This window comes from Alternaria incomplexa, assembly GCF_024043165.1.
Source record: "Alternaria incomplexa strain BMP 0042 chromosome Unknown scaffold_1, whole genome shotgun sequence".
Lineage (NCBI taxonomy): Eukaryota > Fungi > Ascomycota > Dothideomycetes > Pleosporales > Pleosporaceae > Alternaria > Alternaria incomplexa.
In genome coordinates, this window is record NW_026249850.1 from 3652491 (window position 1) to 3673272 (window position 20782).

Here is a 20782-nt window from a genome sequence, read left to right on the forward strand (position 1 = left end):
ATAACAGCAAGGACTACCGGCGTTGAAGCGCGTATGCGTCTAAGCCCTGGCCACCTCTGATGTGTCGCATAGAATCGTGGGTGTCAATTATAGAAGTGCATGCAGGTCGGTGAGTTGGATGTTTTAGCCTGCTCCTTCTGTATGGTCGCGTCGGCGAAAAGTCCAGCCAGCAGGTGAATGATTGGTGCGCAATAGCAACCGTTTGGAGAAAATGCTGAAACTGGCCTACTGCGCGTATGTATGATTATGGCGAGGTTGACTAGGGACGTCGCAGTCCGAGGAATCAGATCAACTCGGAGAATTTGTGAAGCAAACAGAGGCCGGTTGTTTTATGCAGCTCGTCACCGGCAGACAGTAAATGTTGGAGTGTGGGGACAGAGCCTCAGTCGCGGTGGTTCAAGATTGGTCGGATTGGCGCCTGTGGATGGTGTTGGTGTGTAGCGTGGAGGATGCAGCCTCAGCGCTTAGCATAGACGTTCAAATCGCTGAAATGTCGTTTAGGTGAAACACGGTATCAGGAGGGGTCCAAAAGCGAGTGAATGCTGTGTAATTTAGCGTATGAGAAGAGAAGAGACAAAAAGATGGGTCGCAAGTCAAAGATGTAGTTCGGTACTAGTCGGGCAGGAACCAAGCGGATGACAGCCACTGGCGCTTTCTTGCTGTGATAGGGAAAGAGTAATCGTGAGGGAAGAATCGGAGATGCAGCTGAAGAGTTGATCCCAAACACGCCAAATGCGAGGCGCATTATTGGGCTTATGTCATGGGCTTCATTGGCCGCCAACGCTGGCCGAAGAGGAGACACTTCAGCTCCTTCATTTCCTCAGCCGTCGAGTCCATCTGCGAAGATTTGGAGGGAGCTGGGGACCGTTGCAAAGTAAGGGACCGAACCGCTAGTTGCTGTTCTCCTCACTTGACAAGACCGGTTGACCAGCATCATGCCGCGCTGCAGTTTCGTAAAGAGGCCGGATCTCGACATCGTGGGTTCAGGATATCGGCATCTCGTTTTCGGGAGCAGGAAGCAGATCGCACGGCAGCTCCAGTTCCCCTGTCGTGAGCAGCCAACGGCATGCCAGACACGACTCGATTGAGCGCGCGGTTACTGCTGCGACCGCCACACGGCCGCTTAATTCGCGGGCCCCTGACACGATCGTCGGAGAAGATGAAGCGACCCACTCACAGCCCTGCCATCTTCCACGAGGGCTTCCGCGCTAGATTCCTTCAGCTTCCCTGGTGCATGCAGTCGTTCGAGCATGGCGCATAACCAGGTGCTGCATGGTTTTTCGTTGCTAGGGGAGTTCGTCGTCCGGATCCTTCTTCGTTCCTCACAACAGGTACTCGGTGCGCGAGAGAGCGGGGGAACCACCTGAGCACCTGAGCACCTGCCATCGCGACAAAACCAGATTTTAGTGCGACCCACTGGGCACCGAACTCTTCGAACCAGGTTTTTCTCATGGAGCGTCACAATTCCGACACAGCTCCTAGCGCCGGTTGCGGCACAGCCTTGCAGATAGAGGTGGAGGTCATCGCCAACCACGACCGTCGGAGAGGTGCTGCATGCTTTGGAAACCCCGGGGCTGGTTCCTAGCGGCATCGGTTACACCGCGATGACGGCGGATGAGCTATCGGTTCGCGATACACAGCAAGCGAGCGGATGTTGTTTTCTCTGCCGCAGCGTATACAAGTTTCAAAGAAGGGTTATGCAGTCATAAAAGATTTTGCTTATTCCATCGCAAAGGGTTGGTGGCTGAGGGCGGCGTGTCCAGGCGCCGGCATGCAGGGCAAAGTTTGAGCAGGAACCAGCAACGTGATACGACAGTGATGACTAGCATTGCATGTGAGATATTTGACAGGCTTTCAAAGCTTTGCACTCCCCAGCGCATGCATGGTGCCTGTATGACCAGCATTTAGTCCTTCCGTCAAATCCTCCTCCAAGCCTACTGAAAACTGGTTTCGAGAATCTCTGGCTTGCGCTCCTCCAAGTCCAGTATCATCTGTCCAAACAGCCCATTCGCCCACGAGAACCACTGCCTCGTCCAGTCACTCTCGTTGAAGCTATTGATACTCTCGTGGATCAACCCCAAGCCATCTGTACTGCTAACAATCTGGGCTAGCTCGTTCACGATCTCGCTCTCGTCATCGCTCGTGAAGATGCGAACAATGGAAGCCATCGGCCAGGCCATGCCCGGTCCCTGATGCGGCCCACCAATGGCGTTGATCACGGGACCTCTCATAAAGTAAGGGTTCATGGAGCTGAGCACGAGATCGCGCGTATTCGCATACGTCTCCTCGTTGACTGGGTACTTGAAAAATGGCGCTGAGAGGAGACCCGGGATGTTGGCGTCGTCCATGATGTTGCGCCCGCCGAAGCCATCGACCTCGAATGCGTAGACCTTGCCGTATACCGCGTGGTCGACTGTTCCGTGCGTCTCGATCGCGTTGCGCACCGATTCTGAGAGCCCGGACATTCTCTTCGAAATTGCTGCAGAGTTTGTGTTATTAAGTTTGCCCATAATCTCAGCTGTTGGAGCAAGGTATGAGCTAAACATCATGTTGGCTGGGATGTAGAGCTGGTAGATAGTGGCATCGTCGCTCGGTCGGAACGCGCTCCGGATCAAGCCTGTGCCGTTGGCAACGGGATTACCGATTCCGTCGTTTGAAAGAGTTTCGGTCGCTCGGGTGGTGGTTCTCTCCCATGTATATGGACTCTGCAGCACTGCTCCGTCTGCGCCATAGGTTGGAAGCATCATGTCCTCGGCTACATCCAGTACTGCTTCGACAGCTTTCACCCACTGAAACTTTCCAAAGAAATCAACATCGCCAGTTTTCTCATAGTAGTCGGCAGATATTTGTAAAAACGCTGCAAGCGAGTCGAGCTCATACTTGCATTCGAATACGGTGCTGTTGTCATACTTGGGAAAGACGATATCTTCGTTGGCAGAGTCGTTCTCTGCCGGAGGAACACCGCTCTCGGCAGGCGGTTGGAAAGAGTTGCAATACGGCGCTGCAAGTAGGTATCGCGCCTGAAGGTTGATGACTCCCCGGTACAAGCTGGCAATTGAGTTGGAATCGGTGCTGGCGTTCAACAGCGGTAGGTAGCTTTGTAATTGATTCGACGAGTCGCGTAGCCACATCGCGTTGATGTCTCCAGTAATAATGAACGTCAGCTCCTCCTCTGTGTTATTGGCAGCGTAGCCCTTCCATTTGATAGCCGTGTCGAGCGTGTTGGGATAGGCGTTCTGGAAGAGGCGGTACAGGTCCGGATCCTTGATTACATTTTCCATGCGCGCGACAGTATCTTCCAGGCCTTGCGATTTGAAAGTTCGACATTCTTCGGACGGCCGTTGGTAGGCGAGCTGGTTTTTGCCGGTACTCAGAGGTTCATGAACCTCCAACGCGTAGTCCACGTATTCTGGACATTGCGCTGAGATGAGCAACGGTATATTGGAGAGCGCGCCGAGTACCATGAGGTTGCGCATCTTGTCGGATGATAGCAAGGCAGTCTTGAGGAGCCAGAGAGAGGTACCGAAGACAATGGACAGCGAGGACCGCTCTAGAGTATATGTTCGGGGCTATGACGGCACACATGGATCGTCATGGTCACCGACTGTCTTTGCTCCATTCGCTGCCTGTTCCTCCGAATTGGAGGTACCCCGCTTATGGATCTGGTGAGCATCGACGGCTTGGCAACGGATGCAACATTCACTGAAGCTATTCGATGGACCCATGAGGTCGAAAGCACGGCGACGTCATTTAGCTCGTGAGCCGGCCCGAACGGTCAGCGGACTGGAAATTGGTCTTCAGAAAAAGAAGGTAGTATGAGAGCTCACGGATGAGACTCCAGGTACGTTGTTTGTCGATTGACTCCAACGCGTAAAGTGCCGGCAATTTGCGAGGCCATAGCTGGGGTGCATGGAGGTTTGACGATCTGCGGGGTGGCTGGCGCACCAACACCTGCAATGAAGACAACCAATTTCGCAACACATATCTGAGTTTGACAGAAGAACGATGCTCGAATAAACTTTTTGGAGTATTTGGAAATGGTAAATGACTTGCTTTTGACAGCGTAGACACAGGAAGCCTTCCAAAGTTGAGTGAGAGCGCTCTGTGCCTATATGCCACAACAGGCTAGCGCGCCTACCCCAAGGAAGTGGACCGAAAGAACGCTGAGCTTTCAACGCTCTATCACTAGCCTCGTAAAACCTCGCGCTTCCCCATATTTCCTCCATCACGGTCTCCGCCTGGAACTCGAAACTTACACGAACTTCACTTGAACTCTAGAAAGGGACATGATGAATGTCCATAGATGCAAACCAAAGTACAGCGCATCCTCTACACCCGCCGCCTTCTTCCGATCACGATAGCATGTATCTGCCCAAGTCTTGCTCATCTCGAGACGCAATGGTAAGCTGACAGCCTTAATTGGCGCGCGCGATACCGGCCGCATTGAAGATACCAGAGAGCTTGATGCCATACGAAGCTTCTGTCGTTTTGGTACAGCTGCAAGAATTCCTTCTTTGATGAGCAGTCCAGAAGAGTGCCGTTCTTCACCTAAACGTCTAATCGACTAGCATGGTCCAGGCGTTAGTTCACAAACCCTGACTCAAGCGTACCTGGATGGAAGAATGCTCCACTGGGAATGTAGAGTAATCACCATCTTCGTCTTGTGGTGAGTTCATCCGTAGAGCGGAACCTTGCGGCCTGTGGTCGAACACAGCTGATAGCTCGTCGCTGCCCCAGACACGGAACGGCTCACAAGGAATACAGCCTGGACTCAAACCAGCGTACAATTAGACTTTCGGACCCTGCGCATATCAGTAAACGGCTGCAAGACTCAGCTGTGGCTGTGGCTATACCCAGCTTCGTGGGCATCTCTCGGCCATTCGGAAAACGGAATCTTGGTCGTCCGACGAGGCTCCAGTGGCCCAATCCGTCTTTCGTGCTGACATCTGAGTCGTGTCCATGCTCGGGAAACATGGTAAGAAAGCACGGATACCCCTTGCACGTCTTGCGATGTCGTCTGTCAAAGTCACCGGGGTGTTGCGGTTTGGTACCAGTTCACGCTCATGGCAAGGACCGCATGCGTGATAGAGTGAAGAACTTGCACTGCGTTGTTCGGAACACTACATCAGTCAAGAGGTATAAAACCCTTGGAAACTCCAATCTATCCTTATGGAAACCATGTCCCGGAACCCCGCCCCAGAACTATCTGTCCGTCTCGGACCACCCCGCTTCCCCGGGAGGTTGACAGTATACTGATCGTGAGGTAAAGATTTTCCCCTGTCGATCAGTGGCTTCACAGCCACTTCTCCTCAATCGTGAAGTATCTGGAGGAGGAAGGCTTCGACGAAAGGGGTCCGTCAGGCCGGGAGTGGTGGTCGATCCGTCGAACGCTTCTTATCACCCAAACAAAATTCCGAACATCTCTTATGAGGTCTGATCCAATATAATTGCAAAAGTAGTGCCTCTCGGTCGTTTCGTAGTGTCGCGTCGCTGTTCATCCTGTTGTAGGGCCTCACGCCCTCTCAGGCCGCATGTGTTGCAGTCTTTTTCGGCATCCACCTCGACGAGGCTGGAGGGTGCTCAGTTTCTCATCCGTACGTAGTGTTGCTACCGCTTGTTCAAGTCAGCTTGAGGCTACATTCACAGGTGAAGCGACGTCATCTTACCTTGGACTCATCGGTGCGTGACCCAGGTTGGACTGATAGTAGGGCTTTGGCATACCCAGCTGGGGTAGCTTGCGCCAACTTCGTTCCCGCACTTCTCTCATGTAGGAGTCTTGCTCTGGGCTTCTGTGGAAACGTCTTGAATCATCTTCGGGCTCTCCGCCGTAGAACCGGTAGACCGCGAAACCGCAGCAGACGAGCGCGCCTGCTCCGAGGATAACGAGAAATATGATGAGGGCTGGGGCGATGTCGAAGCCCATGTTGTTTCTTTTTTGAAGATACATGGTGACTGCGGAGGAAGGGGTATATGCTGTGGTACAGAATCTCGTGCGACGGGAGCGGGTGATATAGGGATGAAGTAGTGTTTGCTGTAGTGACACGCTCACGATCAACAAAGGTAAGGCAGAGAGTGAGCCTAATGCGCGGAGGTTCCGGAAGCTGCAGGAGTGACAAGAAAAAGACCGAGGGGATGGTCAGCGTTGCGCTGACGACGACGAAATAGTATGGTGTGATGCGGCAACGTCCCACAGACACCGAGTTGCGAGACCCTGCGTGCCACAATCACTTACCTATATACCGTTACAGCTATCGCTTCGGGAACCGCAAGGTCTTCCAGATCGTGCGTCTGATGCGAACCAAAGACCCAATCGGTTGCTAGGAGGATGCGACCCTTTCACCATGCTATTGGCTGCGTCACATATTCACGTGCCTGGGCAGCCAGTAAAGCTGCGTTACCCCACCTATCGACCACGTCTAAGACCAGTTGGCACTCGGAAACGCGTAACACCCCAGCTTCGTCTGCTGCGTAGACACGCGTGGAAGTGTGGTTTCCGGACAGCCCGGGGAGGCTATGTTGGCTGGAAGGTTTCGGACCTGAACTTGGCCCGACTCTTGGAGCCTCTGGTTTCCTTAGCTTTGTAAACTGCGATATGTCCTCCTTTTTCTTCTGCCTCTGGGCGCAATTTTGATGCGAATATTTCTGTCTTTTGGGGCTGTGAAGGTGAATATTCGCTGGGGACGCCTGTGGTGGTACGGTCTTACTTAGCCTTGGTGACGCGTCATCCGCACCTTCCAGGCATGCCGAGCGTCAGATTCCCCACCTCCTCAGGCCAACAGCGAGAGCATCAGCTTTCTTATATGAAGATGCGACACTCAGTGACGCAAACTTTGTTCCTGGACGATGCGCATCGTTCGCCGATCGTGAGGCACGTCAGAGCGACAAATTTAGCATAACAGCGATGACGTCGCACCGTCCCGCGCGCTCGCCCTGACGATCCCTCGAGCCCAAGCTTCTTACACCTTCGACGTCCTTCTTCTGGTCCTCCTCTTTGACACTCTGGTTGTTGAGATGAGATTTTACTGATTCCCATGGTTGCGATACACTGAAGCCAATGCTTACATTCGACACGTGATCCTCTTTGACGCAGATGCGCATTCTTCAGTAGCAACACATGATGATGCCCAGGTATGCGCTTCAGCAAGGGCGGGCGTGGTGGGCGCGCGACGGACGCAATGGTTTCAAAGACCGAAGCGCCAGTCGCGCCGGCGACGTCCATTCTACCTGACGCAGCAAGAGAATGTTAATGGGATCTCTTATCGAGAGAGATTGTCGATGCTACCTTCCTTCTGTTGAGTCTCCAGGTTAATCTGTTATGGCCGGACACACACCGAGCGACGAGATTCTGGACCTAGAATTGGTAATGGACATTTACACCAACAGGCCCTCCACGAATCCAGATCAGGGCATCTCGGAATTAGCAATCAGCGTATCTACTCTTCGAAAAGACATCAAGAGACGGAGAAGTTGGGCAAACCAGTGCTTAAAGAATCGAGGCTACATCGTGGTAGGAGTAGATGGAATGCCTCTCTAGATGAGTTGCACTTCGTGTGACCTGAGACGTTTCAGAGATGCACGCATCGATCGCCAGCCTTGTGCAAGAGATGCATCGCCACAAAGTGGGTTGACGTTCGGGTTCGCGGTCCGTGATTAATCTATATACATTAAACGCCCTGGGTTTTGACGCCACCGGATATAATCGACTCGGATGCAGCAACACTTGCAGCAACACTGCAAGTATGTCCAAGACCCCACGGGGTATTAGTTACACTGCATTTCGGTAGCCATAGGGCTTACAGTATGACTGCCGTAGATCCGTGCTGGTTCCCGTGAGCTGCTGAGTTGCGCCATCAGCGGAATGTTAAGCATCGCATCGTTACTCTCGGCTGTTGAGTACCTGAGCATGCAGCTTGATACAACAACGACAATATTCTTCGTTGAGTCCCGTCAATACACCGAGAGGTCCACATCGCCCAGAGTTTAAGTAAACAAAGTACCACAACGTAGTGGCTGAAACTCGCACGTGGTTGGTGACCACTTGGACGGCGGCAGTGGCCGCAGCCGAGGATAGATTGCCCATCACCACTTCAAGGACAGCACTGCGTCTCATAAATTAATACTGGAGTCATTGAAATTCTCCTAGCCTATCGCAGGGGTTTCACGCCGTCACCAGACTGGAAACACCGCTGGGCTTCCAATGATCCAAGAGCTCGACGACCAGGGCGTGTTTCCACGAGCGGATGGCGCTCAACTCAGAAACCAGGTCGACTCGTGCATGGAGATGAATTTTTTGATTGCAAGGCTTCGCCAATACCTGGTCGTGGGAAAACGTGGGCGTCAGTAGAAGGCCACTAGAAGACTTCGGAGGAGTATATGAAGGGGCGTTAAGTCCCAGGTTGAAGGTCACTTTCGACAGCAAGCCCATCACTACACAGCTTCAACAATCGCTTTCTACAAGTCATTCACTTTGAATACCATCAACATGCTCTCTTTCCTCCTCCTTCTCGCGCCCCTTGTGGCAGCCCACGGCCACGTCGACAAGGTCGTTGCCGACGGCAAGGAATACCAGGGCTGGAACGCTGCTCTCAAGTACCAGACCCCCATTCCCGCCACCGTAGGGTAAGTGACTCTGTACGAACTGCACGGGAAACATACACTGACTCAGTCCCAAAAGATGGCAAGCCGACAACCTTGACAACGGTTTCGTCTCCCCCGACAGCTTTGGCACTGCCGCCATCGTTTGCCACAAGCAGGGCAAGAGCAACGGCGCCTACGTTACCGTCAAGCCCGGCAGCAAGGTCACCTTCAAGTGGGACACCTGGCCAGTCAGCCACGTTGGCCCCATCCAGGAGTACATCGCGCCGTGCAACGGCGACTGCGGCTCCGTCAGCCCCTCGGACCTGAAGTGGACCAAGATCCAGTCCAGCGCCTGGAAGTCAGGAAGCAACCCAGGAAAGTGGGCTACTGACGACCTCATCGCCAACAACTTCGCCTGGGACCTCACCTTCCCCAACGTCGCTCCTGGCAACTATGTCGTCCGCCACGAGATCATCGCTCTGCACGCTGCTGGCCAGACCAACGGCGCCCAGGCGTACCCCCAGTGCGTAAACTTCAAGGTTGAGGGCTCTGGCACTGCTAAGCCCAGCGGCGGTGTTGCTGGTACCAGCTTGTACAAGGTAAGATCTTCCACTTGAGTCGTACGATGCAATATCGAATATGTGCTAACGAGATGATATAGGCCGACGACGCTGGCATCAAGTTCAACGTTTTCCAGTCCTTCACCAGCTACCCCGTTCCCGGCCCTGCTGTCAACAAGCTCGCCAAGCGCCACCCCAAGGACCTCGAGTACTAGATCCGAACGAACACGAATAATGAGATATGAGATGTCAGGAGGGCATAGGATGGACTGAATCATTCATGGTTACATACTTCTTTGGGGTCGCTCGCTAAGGCTTACGAGACGGTGTATATAGAGCATTGGTGGAGTGTATATAGCATTTGAGAATCACATTGCGTTATCTTTGGATCTTAATGCAGCATAATGGCACTTGGTGACTTGTGGATGCACATGTAGGAACTAGACTAGCCAGCTTGGTGTTCTTTTTTGGCTGAGTTTGTGATAGCAAAGGATGGGATAAATTAGCCGCTGAATCACGTTATGCATATCGTAAAGCTTGTGAACAAAAAATTTTCGCCCGATCGTAAGTCCCGTCCTTTGCAAACCCTTACACCCACATCAAGCACTGAACGTACTCAGTGCTGCTAGACAGGGTCGGCATCTCAATGCCCCTCCTTCTGGACATTGCCATAGACCATATTGTGCCGCACTCCTCTTCGTGTGGCATTGAGGACATGCCCTGTTCTGATAGTCCACATGTTTCCATCCCAAGTCGATACTGACGTCTCTCAGACGCTCTTCGTTTCCTGGGCCACCTACCTCCTGAAGTCTCTGAGCGTGTATTCGCCGGGCTTGTTCCCGGGCCATGTGCTTACGGAGGCCTGGTGTCATAGACTCTCTGACTTTGGGCTTTTTGGGATTTGTCATATCTTGCTCGTCCTCGACATCATCAGCAGGTGGCCGCTTGAGCGATGTGGCATCGATTTCTTGACGACGAAGGCGCTCTTCAGCTGCCTCGCTCTGTCTTTTCTGTGCATCGGCCATGACCTTGGCCTCTCTTTCGTTTGCCGCGCGCTGTTTATTAGCGAGTCGTTCTCTCTCTTGACTTTCGGTCGAAGTAGGTTCTGCAGATCGATCGTGGTCGTCTTCGCTCGTTTGATGCAAGTTCTCCTGCTGCTTCCTGAGACGTTCCTGCGCTGCTTCTTCATTTGTAGCCTCCGCCCTCTTGGCCTGTTCACGAGTTCGCTCTTGCTTTTCTCGCCATAATTCTCTTAGCGCTCCGTCTTCATTCGAAGTATCTTGTGGCGATCCTTTCTCAGTCATTTTTCTTTGTTTTTGTGCTTTCTCCCAGTCAGTTTTGATGCGGGCCTCTTCCTCAGCTCGAGCTATCTCCTGTCTTCTGCTCTCCTCTTGGAGACGCTCTCTTGCACGTATTGCTTCCTGTTCTCGTTGCCGAATTTGCTCTTTTGCCTTGGCTTCTTTGGCAAGAAGTGCCTTCTCAGTCTCCATGCGCTCCATCTGATGTCTTGTGGCTTCCTTTGCCTTCTCTACCAATACTTTTTGCTTACCCCTCTCAATCTCCATCTTCTCTTCATCCACTTTTTTTCGTCGTGCTGCGGCTCTAGCATGTTGCTGCTCAATTTCCCGTTGATCAGCGTTCCATTTGGCGAGGTTGGTTCGATAGACGGCCCATTGATTTCGTATCCGGGGGTAGCTCTTGTCATATTTGGCGCGCTTCCCGTCGCTTTCGAGCGTATCCCAGGCAATGCCGACCTTATAGTTAATAGTTAGCGGAATGTCATCAGTTGTCTAATGAGAGCACTCACGTTCTGGAAGATCACAGTGCTAGGATGCGCGCCAGCTCGTCTGCTGTCTGGATGATGCGATTGTTGTAATCGCTTGAAGCATCTCTCGATTGTGGCGTACGATGCCCGCTCATTGACCCCGAGAACGTCATAATAGTCAAGGATGTCTGGTAGCTTTGGTGGCCCATCCATGTTGTCGTCAATTAGAAGGCCGTGAAGTTGGTAGAGTGGTGTAGTGGAGTAGTAGATGAAACGTCAAAGGGTGTGTCTCGATTGTGGTAGTGTAGAAGGGATGGAGGGAGGACAATAAGTGAGCCTTATATATGTGACAAGCGTCTCTCTTGCTAGGCGGTCAGAGAGCGGGGTGTCTTGAAAGGTAAGAGAGGGAACGTAGAGTGTACCTAAAGAACGGTGAGATGTATAGTAAAGTACGGTGCAACAGGTATAGGAAATTAATTACAATAAGAGAACATTGAAGGTAAGAGACCAAGAAATGCTTCGCAATTTGTCCCCTTAATAACTTACAACTATTAACTAGGGAAACAGAAAATAGTAGATACATTCTACCTTTACCTTTAATGCTCTAGTACACCTCGTAATTTACCTTTACCTTTGCATCGGATGGTCACCGAACTGACTTCGGTTGCCCATCTGCACACCGTGGCTTTGCATCTCTTTACCATAGTCCATTACTTCTTCCTCCCACTTCTTCAGCGCGTCCATTCCTCCTCCTTCGATAATCTTCTCCACAGCGCCAGCAAGCTTCATCGCGTCTAGGGCAGCCTGGTTTGTACTCGCCGCTGTGTGTGGTCTGAAACCAGCAAGTGCATCGCCGAGCAACAGGACTCTACCGTTCTCCAATAAAGCAGACGGCGCGATGACATCTGTGATGGCTTGTACGAAGGGTACCTCAGTCTTGTTGACAAGCTCAGCGAACTGTGGTGGGAGTATGTCATTCGCGAGATCCTTCTGTCGTCTCCATACATCTTCCTTAATTCCACCCGGCGGTAGTGTGATGTGATGTCTCTTGCCCTCGTTGTCTGTCATGAGCTCGACGTGCTCCGGCGATTCTTCCTTGTAGTTGACGTACCAGACCCAGTTCAGCAGTCGCTCACCAGGTTTGGTGGTTCCGTGTTTCCCTGGTATAGTATACGCCAGTATCTGAATACCCTCGGTGTGATAGAATGGGAACTTCTCGACGAAGACATCGGTGGCAGCCTGTGAGACTTGCGTTTCGGGTACTGTGCCGCGCCATGCTACGTATCCAGCGTACGTCCGCTTGACGTTGGGGAAGTATTCGGCGCGTATCTTGGAGCTCGGTCCATCAGCTGCGACGACGAGGTCTGCTTCGGTCGAGAACGTCTCCCCAGACTTGTGTTGGATCGTGATCTTGACGGGTTCTGAGAAGTCCAATTCGAAAGATGATGCCGGTTTTGGTGCCGCGACACTCGTGACCGTACACCCATACTCATACGATGTCTTTCCCTCTCCTTCTTCCGTCGTGGGTACCTTCGCGTAGTCGGTCTCAGTACCATCGTAGTTGGTTCGTAGGAGGTGGTACAGCAGATCCCAACTTGTCATGTGCTGCTCTTGGTTGTGACGGCTTATAACACGGCCCTCCTTATCGAGATATAGTCGTTGATGGCTCGGTATTGTCAACGTAGTTTGACTTCGGTCGTGCGCTTTGAAGAACTTTTGGACGTCCTGTCCAGCCACCACACCAGCGCCCTGATCCTGCAGAAGCGGCGTCGGATTGCGTTCGAATATGCGGATGTTGAGATTTTTGCGAAGGCGCTTCAGTGCGACACCAGTCAGAAGGCCGCCTAGAGATCCTCCTACGATTACAATATCTTTGGGTTTCGCTGGCGCCATCGTGTTATGTAGGTACGTTGGAAAGCGAAGAGTAAGAATCAGAGGCGTTGAGCCATCAGCTCAATATGGTGGATGCTACATTTTGAGCTCTCGGTCGATCATGATCTGCTCAAGGATGCAGTCTTGTATTACCGTTCGATGACATGCTCGAGGATTCAGTTGAGCGGGTGCCGGTCAAACATCGCGACCAACGGCAAGCCTCGGCAGTTGAAGCAGTGCTTATGTCATCATGACGCGCACTTATCTTCCGCTCTCACCTGCGCGCCCTCACGAAGTCAGAGTAATTACCCGCCAACTGATGGATGGACACATGGTGCGCTTATGCAAATGTATCCCTATCGTGTTTATCATTCTTTTTGTTATATACGTATAAAGCAACGGCAACCTACGCACGCCTGGGTATTCGCCAAAACAAGGACCGAACTAAAAGCTAATACAAGTTGTCACACGCAATGCTAAACCTCCTGAAAGACCCTCGTGGGCGATGCGGAACTCATCGTAACCTCTGGCGCACCGCGCGCTTCGCTCTCTCTCGCCAATTGACTCGCGAACTTACTTTTCGCACGAATCGCTGGACCCTTGAAGTAAAAGATGTACACCGGAAGACAAAACAGCGCTGTCAAGCCAAACAGTACCAGATACGACCTCTGAATACCTAGATTGCTGTACATGGGCTTGGTATAAAGCGCACATAAACCCGCGAGCAGGTCTCTCATGAAGCCGTTGCCACCAGTCGCAGACGCGCTGTGTGGTCCGTAGGCGGCGACCATGTAATCGATGGACGCGTAGTAGATGGAAAAGTTCGCGACTCCAATGAGGAGAGTGGCCATGATGACGCCGAACCAGTGGAGTGGTGGCCCTGTTGCGACGAATGCGCAGATAAGCAGGCCAGCAGGGAGGAGGGTGACGAGCCACAGGAGTGGCTTGAGACGTGCCTCAGGTGCAAGTTGTTCGCCTCGGCTACGTCGAGCGTTGTGACGTGCGATGATGGGGAAGAAGGTGAAGTAGCCGATGATGTATGACACGGCTAATGCGACGAGGGCAAGCGAGATTTGCGTAGGCGTGAACGACCATTGTTGGAAGACATAGCCGAAGCTCTCGAAGAAAGAGAAGATGAGCGCGTCGGCGAGACCGCTCAACAGCGAGAGGAACAGGACGATGGGCTCAGTCAGAAGTAACTGATATGGTCGAAACATCGTGGTGGCAACTTCCTTGTAGTGCAGCCTGTCCCTCCATTTCTTGTCTTCGTTCGGTCCCCGGATGTTGACATTGCCGCTCTTTCGTTCCTTCTTCGCGGCGTTGTCGAGCATAACGGGAGCCAGAGTCTCTTTGGCGATGGCCCCATGAAGTAACTGGGTCGTTACTCCAAGGATGAGCTGGATGTAGAAGTTCCAACGCCAATCCAGGAACTGCTCGAGCGGGCCTCCGATAATGCCTCCAATGACTGATCCGAGACAGGAGAAGAGCGAACACCACAAGACGGCATATTGCTGCTCATCTTTGTGATACATATCACCGACCATGCCCATGGTGACCGATCCACCAGCCGAAGACAACCCGCCCATGATCCTGCCACCGATGATTCCGGCAAAGCTGTTGGACGTGGCGCAAACCAGGACCGAGATGTTCGTCAGCCCAAGAGAAGCTTGCATGACAGGCCAGCGTCCAAATTCCTCAGAGAACGGCGCCCAGAACTCGCAGCCGAACGCATATGCGACGAGGAAGGCAGTCATCCCCAATCGGGCGTTTGTGATGCCGAAGTAGTCGTTCAGCAGAGGCACGGCGTTGGAGTATACCGAGGCGTTGAGATTCATACTGATCTGACAGAATGCGACCACGGTCAAAAGGCACCACTTTCGTTTTGTGGACCAAGCGTGCGCAGTGCGTTCGGGCGAGGTGTGTTCGTTGAGGATGATGGTGGGCGCGAGGCTGGGGGCGGAGTGTTGTGGCGCCAGTGTGGTCGAACTATCCAAACTGGTACGCGACTGCGCTGGGGAAGAGTTGGTAGAAGCCATATCAGAAGACATGAAGTTTCCTGATGCTGTTATCTGTTTGTGGTGTATTGGATTGTATGATAGTAGTGTCTTGAGATAACTATCTTTGAAAGGGTGCATTGAACATGCGAGATTATATACTAAGACAGTATGATTTTACGATGGATGCTCAACTTTGGATCATCGTCAGTCACGTCAAAGTACTGTGGTTCTGTCGTTTCGCGCACCACAGCTCATCCTATGGGAGAGGGCACATACTAAGCGAAAAGCTGGAGAACAATCACATGCACATCACAACCATGGTACGCAAGTAAAATCCAATAAGTAGAGTAGAACCGGCATCGTTCGTGTAGTCATTCCACGATACTGCTAAATTGTAAGTATTTGTTGGTAATGCACCATGGGTGGGCGTAGTGGGCGTGGATCCTGAACGTCACCTGACTTCGTCTTCCGGCAGGAGAGTAGTTGAGACACGGTTTCAAAGAAGAGTAGCGGGTTCGCTAAGTGTTGTGTTCAAGATCTTGAGTGACAGTCTCTATGCTCAGCGAGCGTCTCTAGTACCAATGATCAGTGCCCAGTAGGTAGCACTTTGGAAAAAGGATAGCCTGCATACTCAAATATTGAGGTCAGAACGGGCTGGAATAGACGCAGTAGTAGTAGTGGGTAGCACTTTGAGTTACAGCAGTCTTGTACACGAGAGGCCCGCTCCCCCACGAAGCAGTATCTCCACAGATCCAAGACCATGGCCTTTGTCTTCTTTCGGCGCATTCTATACAAGGAAAGAGATGAACGAGTCTGCAGCCTACATTAAGATGAAAATATGCAAAGTAGATGATCTAACGTCAACGTAGGCTCTAGGGTGTTCAGAAAATTTCCTGAACGGGGTGGCCGCATGATATGATGTCGCGTGGCAACGACACAATGATCGGATATCATGAATACGTTGCCGGATTGATGAACTGCTCATAGAAATGTCATAAAGTATTCTTTATAATGCGTGGCAATGACGGTAAGATTATGTTTGTGTTTAGCAAGGTTAATTCGAGGCCATTTTAGTACATGACGCCAAGAATACTAGACGTGCGGAAGTCCGTCGAACGTACACAGTACTTAATCATATGTATGGTTTCGGTAATGACATATGATCTTGTTGAGTGTGAGGCGAACTCAAAGTTAAAGTGTTAGCGTGTCAGCGCGTCATTTCGCCAATACCACGTAACAACGGCCGGGGGTCGGGTTCGCGGGTAGGTACACCATGATATGTCGCAACACAGTCCAAAACTGTGTTTGCACGTGAAATAATTGGGCGTCGAGGTCGTACAACGCTCAATCTCTCGACCGCATCCTTGTACCTGATCACGTTCGCAGAAACCAGACGGAGCTCCCACCCTCCTCGGTCGGATGCTGCATCGATATTCAGGTAACCGTAATTACGCGCCCGGCATGCTACTGGAGGTTGCAGCCTTCGTTATCGAAACCACACATCTTTCATGGTGATGCGACATCCCGATGGCCGGAAGGCATCGACACCCTGCCGCCACGGTACAGCCACAGTGGGCATTTTGTCCTCCCGCACGCTTCCCCGCACTAGGTGGATATGATCGATCAGTAATGCGTGTATCTTGGCTTGAAGGTTTCCGCGGCTCGTTGCATAGTCGACAGGTGCGGAGGTACATCCTCAAGCGGACGGCGTGCCCGATGGACAGCTTGTGACAGCTACGTTGAACCATCCGCGACAGGAACATAGGTGGCCTTCTAGAAGTTTGACATGAAACCTCTGAGACTGACAGAAGTGTTGAGCATGACTGGACGTAGCGCGATGTTTTCGAAGCCGCGAAGGATAAAAGAACGCATGAACGTCAGACTTTCTGCCGGTCAATGGGAAGACGTGCGAAAGCACAATGAAACGGGAGTACTGCATGGATATTCCTGTGTACACAGAATCGAGCTGCATCAATAGTCCAAGTGCTATAGTCGCAGAATTCGGCGCGTGCGGTGCTGCAACACAGCCTGCGAAGGGTAGAGCACAGCGCTGTACTTGCAGCCGCGGCACGCGGTCATCGCCGCCAGGACGAAGCGATCGAAATTGGAGTTACAGCGGAAAGAAGCCGCGGGATATTACTTTCGAGCGTGTGTAGCGATGGAAACGCTTCGAAGCACGAAAACGTTGACGTTGGTGTGATGATGGGAGCGAATCCTGGGGTACCTGGGAAATTGCTGGAGTGCCGAAACCTCCGATGTCTGATCTCGGCATGCGACGATCCAGCCCAGCACGAACCAGAACATGATCTACCCCAACTTCGACACTCTCGTCTCACCGGGTTTCCTACCGTTCACACATCAGTGGACTGCATGCTGACCGGCATGTTTGGAGGCGGACGTCAAATTGCTCTCCGCGGTCGCAGCCCGACAAGGTAGCAGCCTGTACCCCCGTGGTAGTCGTCGTGACACATCTCTCCGCCATGGCGTTCACGCGTTTTCTTGCAGTCCTGCAGAGGATACGATCCCTTCCCGTTACACTAAGAACAGTGACTAGCCCTGGTGGCTCAGTATCATCCGACCCTGCGATACATCATTCATCGAGCAATCCCTTGCCGCTCAGGCCTCCCCGAGCCGCAGCTAACCTCGCCCTGTTGTATCTTTTACCAGACCCGACCCATGTGCAGGGCAGTTCTAATACCTCTTACGTCTTCCCGCGCTCCCTAGCAGTTGTGTGCCGCCCTGTTCGCTGATGGACATTTGGCATAACCTGTCCCGCCCCCTCGGTATCAGCATCCTTCAATCCTTCCGCTACACGGTCCCACTTTCGTTCTGTTAAGTAAGAGGAGGAGCCTGACTCTCAAATCCTCATACTTCACTGTCAATCGAAACTATCACTCCCGCTTGGTCCCCACACAGCATGATCACCATGCCGCCTCTGTTGCGCCCACGAGTACTCGATGGCACAACAAGGGCCAATCTCGACCGTCTTGGTGTCGCTTACATTGTTGTCGCCGTATTGTACACGCTGATACTGAGTGTCGAGCTTTTCCTCCTCCATCGACGTAGGGAGGCTTTTTGTTTGCAGATACGGAATATCAAGATCGTTTTCGCAGCGGTACTTATGCTGCACATCTATCTCATCCTTGTCCTACTCGTTTATCCGTGGAACGGTCTCTTTCCATGCTCAGCCGAGTTCTGGATTATGTCAGTATTTCTTCCATCTGGCATGGCATTCTTCCAAGGTAAGTTTGAGGTTCGATGTAAGGTCCGATGCATACTAAGTCCTCACAGCATGCAATGCCAAGGTGCTCACGGCCTACGAGAGCCAGCGCCGTATGACACGCAACTTTCTGGAGGGTGCGCGCAAGAAGCGGATGTCGTATACCCCACTCGGCCTTCTCGAAGCGTGGCGCGATCTCGATGCGGCGAAGAAAGTATACTTTGGTACTTTGGTCGGACTAGTCCTTTCGGTATGTCATGTTGTAGTGTGTCCATGTGTATACCACTGACCGTAGCAGTTCCTGCCCGCTATCATGCTGTTCTTCGGCTCTCGCCGCTTTCACGATGCGTACGGTTTCTTCGGAGTTCCTACTAATTACATTGAATGCCGAAGAGGAGGTGAATGGTATGTTATCATGACGCAATTGCACGAATCTTTCACTGATTGTCAATCAGGATCCCGTCAATCTTTGTGCAGCTATTCTGGACAATGATGGTTGGTCCGTGGATACTATGGAAGATCCGCAACATCAAGGACGTTCACTCGTGGGCCTGGCAAACGAGACTTGCCATCATTGCTGGGTATGTTTGTTCGCATCGAATTCAATCCATCCTGCTTACATCGTTTTCAGTCTTCCAGGAACGCCACTTTGGATCGCTTTTACATACTCCAAGATGCACGAGATCCAGCAAATCAACAAGGTCTTTGCACCAGCCGGGTGGTAAGCGAAGTCGCCTTCTCTGTCCCGTTTCCCAGCTCACACCCCGATGTAGGTTTATACCATCACTGGTCGTTTGCCAACAGGTTCTCATCATTATACCACTGCGAGACGCACTGAGGGCCCAACCGAACAGACGATCATCAATCTCCGACACCGATTCGCTCACCTCCAACCACTCGCAACTATCCGGGAAATCGACTACCATGATCTACACCAAGGAGATCAAAGCCAAATCGTCGATGCAGACACTGGAGTTCACCATTGAGCAGAACATCGAGCCGCTCATCGCCTGGGCCGCTGCTCGCGAATTCACCGCCGAGAACTGCATCTTCCTCCGCGAAGTGCGCAACTTCAGGAAGAAGTGGGGCAGTCTCAAGGTCGTTACCACTGCTCAACGGCGACAGATGTTCAACGAGGCGTCTCTGCTTTTCTACACGCTTATCAACCCCTTCACCGCCGAGGCACCGATCAACATCGAATACAAGATCTTCAAGACTCTACAAAACATGTTCGCGGAAGTGGAGTTCGACCCGTACATGCCGCGTGCCCAGACACCTGAGGAAGCCAAGTCACCCGTCGCCAGAGACAATGTCGTATGCCCATGGGAAGACACCTTGAGCCGGCCAGCGAGTATCGACTCCAACATCACCTCGTCCTCAACATCGAGCACCAGGTCGATAGTCCCGAGCGAGTTCACAGAGGAAGTTTTCGACCCCGCCTTTGAAAGCATCAAGTACCTCGTCTTCACCAACACCTGGCCGCGCTACGTGGAGCTCGCAGGCAAGCTTCCATCGGCATGATTTAATGCATGCAAATCATCGAGGCCTGATTGTATCAGTGTCTGATAGAGCCACACATCACATTTCCTTAACACGTTTGTCGATATAAGAAGGGTACACAGTCCTTATACACCACCACGCAAAGCGTGGCTGCGGTAATCTCAGTCTTTACCATAATCATTCTCAGGATAAGAATGCTGTTATATAGTTTCCTTGGTTCGCTTCTCGATAGAAATACCCTCAATGACATGGCGCATCTTCTTCTTACCTTCCATCTTGGCTACGTCATATCTTTGCACGTGTGGTACTTCACAACGTTCACTCACACCGACACAAACATGCTGTGACCTGAACAACAGGCGCCTAAAACGCCTGACGATCTAGATAGCCGTGGATCGAGAGGCTTGTTTGCCGCTCCACCCCTTCCATTCATGCGATGAGCAGCATACGCTGACATTCCGGAACGACAACGATCCTGCTACCTGACACATAGCACGTCAGGCCGCGTTTGACAGGACCCCTTCTGGACGGCATCTTAGCCCTACACGCCAGTTTCGACGTTGTTTTGACAGCTGAGCGGGGGCGACCAAGCCAACAACGGAAGTCCACCAACTGTAGATCGTAGATCGCTTTCACACGACTCGAACAACCTCACGATGCTGATCGTCATCTCATCGAACAACATCAGCGGACTCGCCGACACCAGCCAAACCCTCGCTGTCATCCCTCCGACTTCACCAGAAAGTCCCATACCCCGCGGGGGAAATAACTGCCGCACAAAGACCGTTCCTGCCTTCGCTAACGCACCTCTGCGACCTACGCCGCAGGCCCCCAGTACTCCTATACGGCACAGCACCTGGGCACCACGCCACCAACAGCGCCTTTCCCTCTCCCTTCCGTTCATCGCCTCTCCTGAGCATAAAGACGGGTCGCATCGTGCTGGGACTCGGCATCTGAGATTATGCATGGGGCGCGTGCGTTGTTCGGATGAAAAGAGATACCGGCGCTGTGGTTTCGCGTCTTGGGGCGTTGGGTGTCGCAGGTTGTGGGTTTGAGATGGCACCGGGGACCGAGGACCGGGATGGTGGGCTGTGGGAGGGGGAAGAGGGAGGATGGAGGTTAGGTTAGTGAAGGGAGACGAGTATAGGCTGATGGAGCTGCGATGGTTGTATGGATGGATGGGTGGTTTCGCGTGTTGTTTGTAGGAGCTGCCCGGGCGTTGCCAGCTTCATCGTGGTAGGAAGCACGTTGAAGCTACGCGCGGTATTGGCATCGGAGAAGCAGCTGCAAC

General features: G+C 52.4%; 7 protein-coding genes across 7 annotated transcripts; 2 read left to right on the top strand and 5 right to left on the bottom strand.

Annotated features, from left to right (window-relative positions):
- Positions 1 to 1934: 1934 nt before the first annotated feature.
- Positions 1935 to 3725, bottom strand: J4E90_001303 (uncharacterized protein; the record flags this gene model as incomplete). Its single annotated transcript, XM_051430892.1, has 2 exons — positions 1935 to 3550; positions 3722 to 3725. The coding sequence occupies 2 exons, from the start codon at positions 3723 to 3725 to the stop codon at positions 1935 to 1937; spliced, it is 1620 nt and encodes a 539-aa protein (XP_051296379.1).
- A 1863-nt stretch (positions 3726 to 5588) lies between these two features.
- On the bottom strand, positions 5589 to 5923 carry J4E90_001304 (uncharacterized protein; the record flags this gene model as incomplete). The annotated part of the gene is made up of 2 exons (XM_051430893.1): positions 5589 to 5613; positions 5667 to 5923. The coding sequence occupies 2 exons, from the start codon at positions 5921 to 5923 to the stop codon at positions 5589 to 5591; spliced, it is 282 nt and encodes a 93-aa protein (XP_051296380.1).
- A 2559-nt stretch (positions 5924 to 8482) lies between these two features.
- On the top strand, positions 8483 to 9352 carry J4E90_001305 (uncharacterized protein; the record flags this gene model as incomplete). The annotated part of the gene is made up of 3 exons (XM_051430894.1): positions 8483 to 8619; positions 8675 to 9176; positions 9239 to 9352. 3 exons carry the CDS (start codon positions 8483 to 8485, stop codon positions 9350 to 9352), a joined length of 753 nt encoding a protein of 250 aa, XP_051296381.1.
- Positions 9353 to 9736: 384 nt separating this feature from the next.
- On the bottom strand, positions 9737 to 11115 carry J4E90_001306 (uncharacterized protein; the record flags this gene model as incomplete). Its single annotated transcript, XM_051430895.1, has 2 exons — positions 9737 to 10891; positions 10945 to 11115. 2 exons carry the CDS (start codon positions 11113 to 11115, stop codon positions 9737 to 9739), a joined length of 1326 nt encoding a protein of 441 aa, XP_051296382.1.
- A 414-nt stretch (positions 11116 to 11529) lies between these two features.
- Positions 11530 to 12795, bottom strand: J4E90_001307 (uncharacterized protein; the record flags this gene model as incomplete). The annotated part of the gene is made up of 1 exon (XM_051430896.1): positions 11530 to 12795. One exon carries the CDS (start codon positions 12793 to 12795, stop codon positions 11530 to 11532), a length of 1266 nt encoding a protein of 421 aa, XP_051296383.1.
- A 455-nt stretch (positions 12796 to 13250) lies between these two features.
- On the bottom strand, positions 13251 to 14822 carry J4E90_001308 (uncharacterized protein; the record flags this gene model as incomplete). The annotated part of the gene is made up of 1 exon (XM_051430897.1): positions 13251 to 14822. The coding sequence occupies one exon, from the start codon at positions 14820 to 14822 to the stop codon at positions 13251 to 13253; it is 1572 nt and encodes a 523-aa protein (XP_051296384.1).
- A 2875-nt stretch (positions 14823 to 17697) lies between these two features.
- Positions 17698 to 19512, top strand: J4E90_001309 (uncharacterized protein; the record flags this gene model as incomplete). Its single annotated transcript, XM_051430898.1, has 6 exons — positions 17698 to 18013; positions 18063 to 18241; positions 18290 to 18396; positions 18447 to 18572; positions 18623 to 18712; positions 18765 to 19512. The coding sequence occupies 6 exons, from the start codon at positions 17698 to 17700 to the stop codon at positions 19510 to 19512; spliced, it is 1566 nt and encodes a 521-aa protein (XP_051296385.1).
- Between the last annotated feature and the right edge of the window lie 1270 nt (positions 19513 to 20782).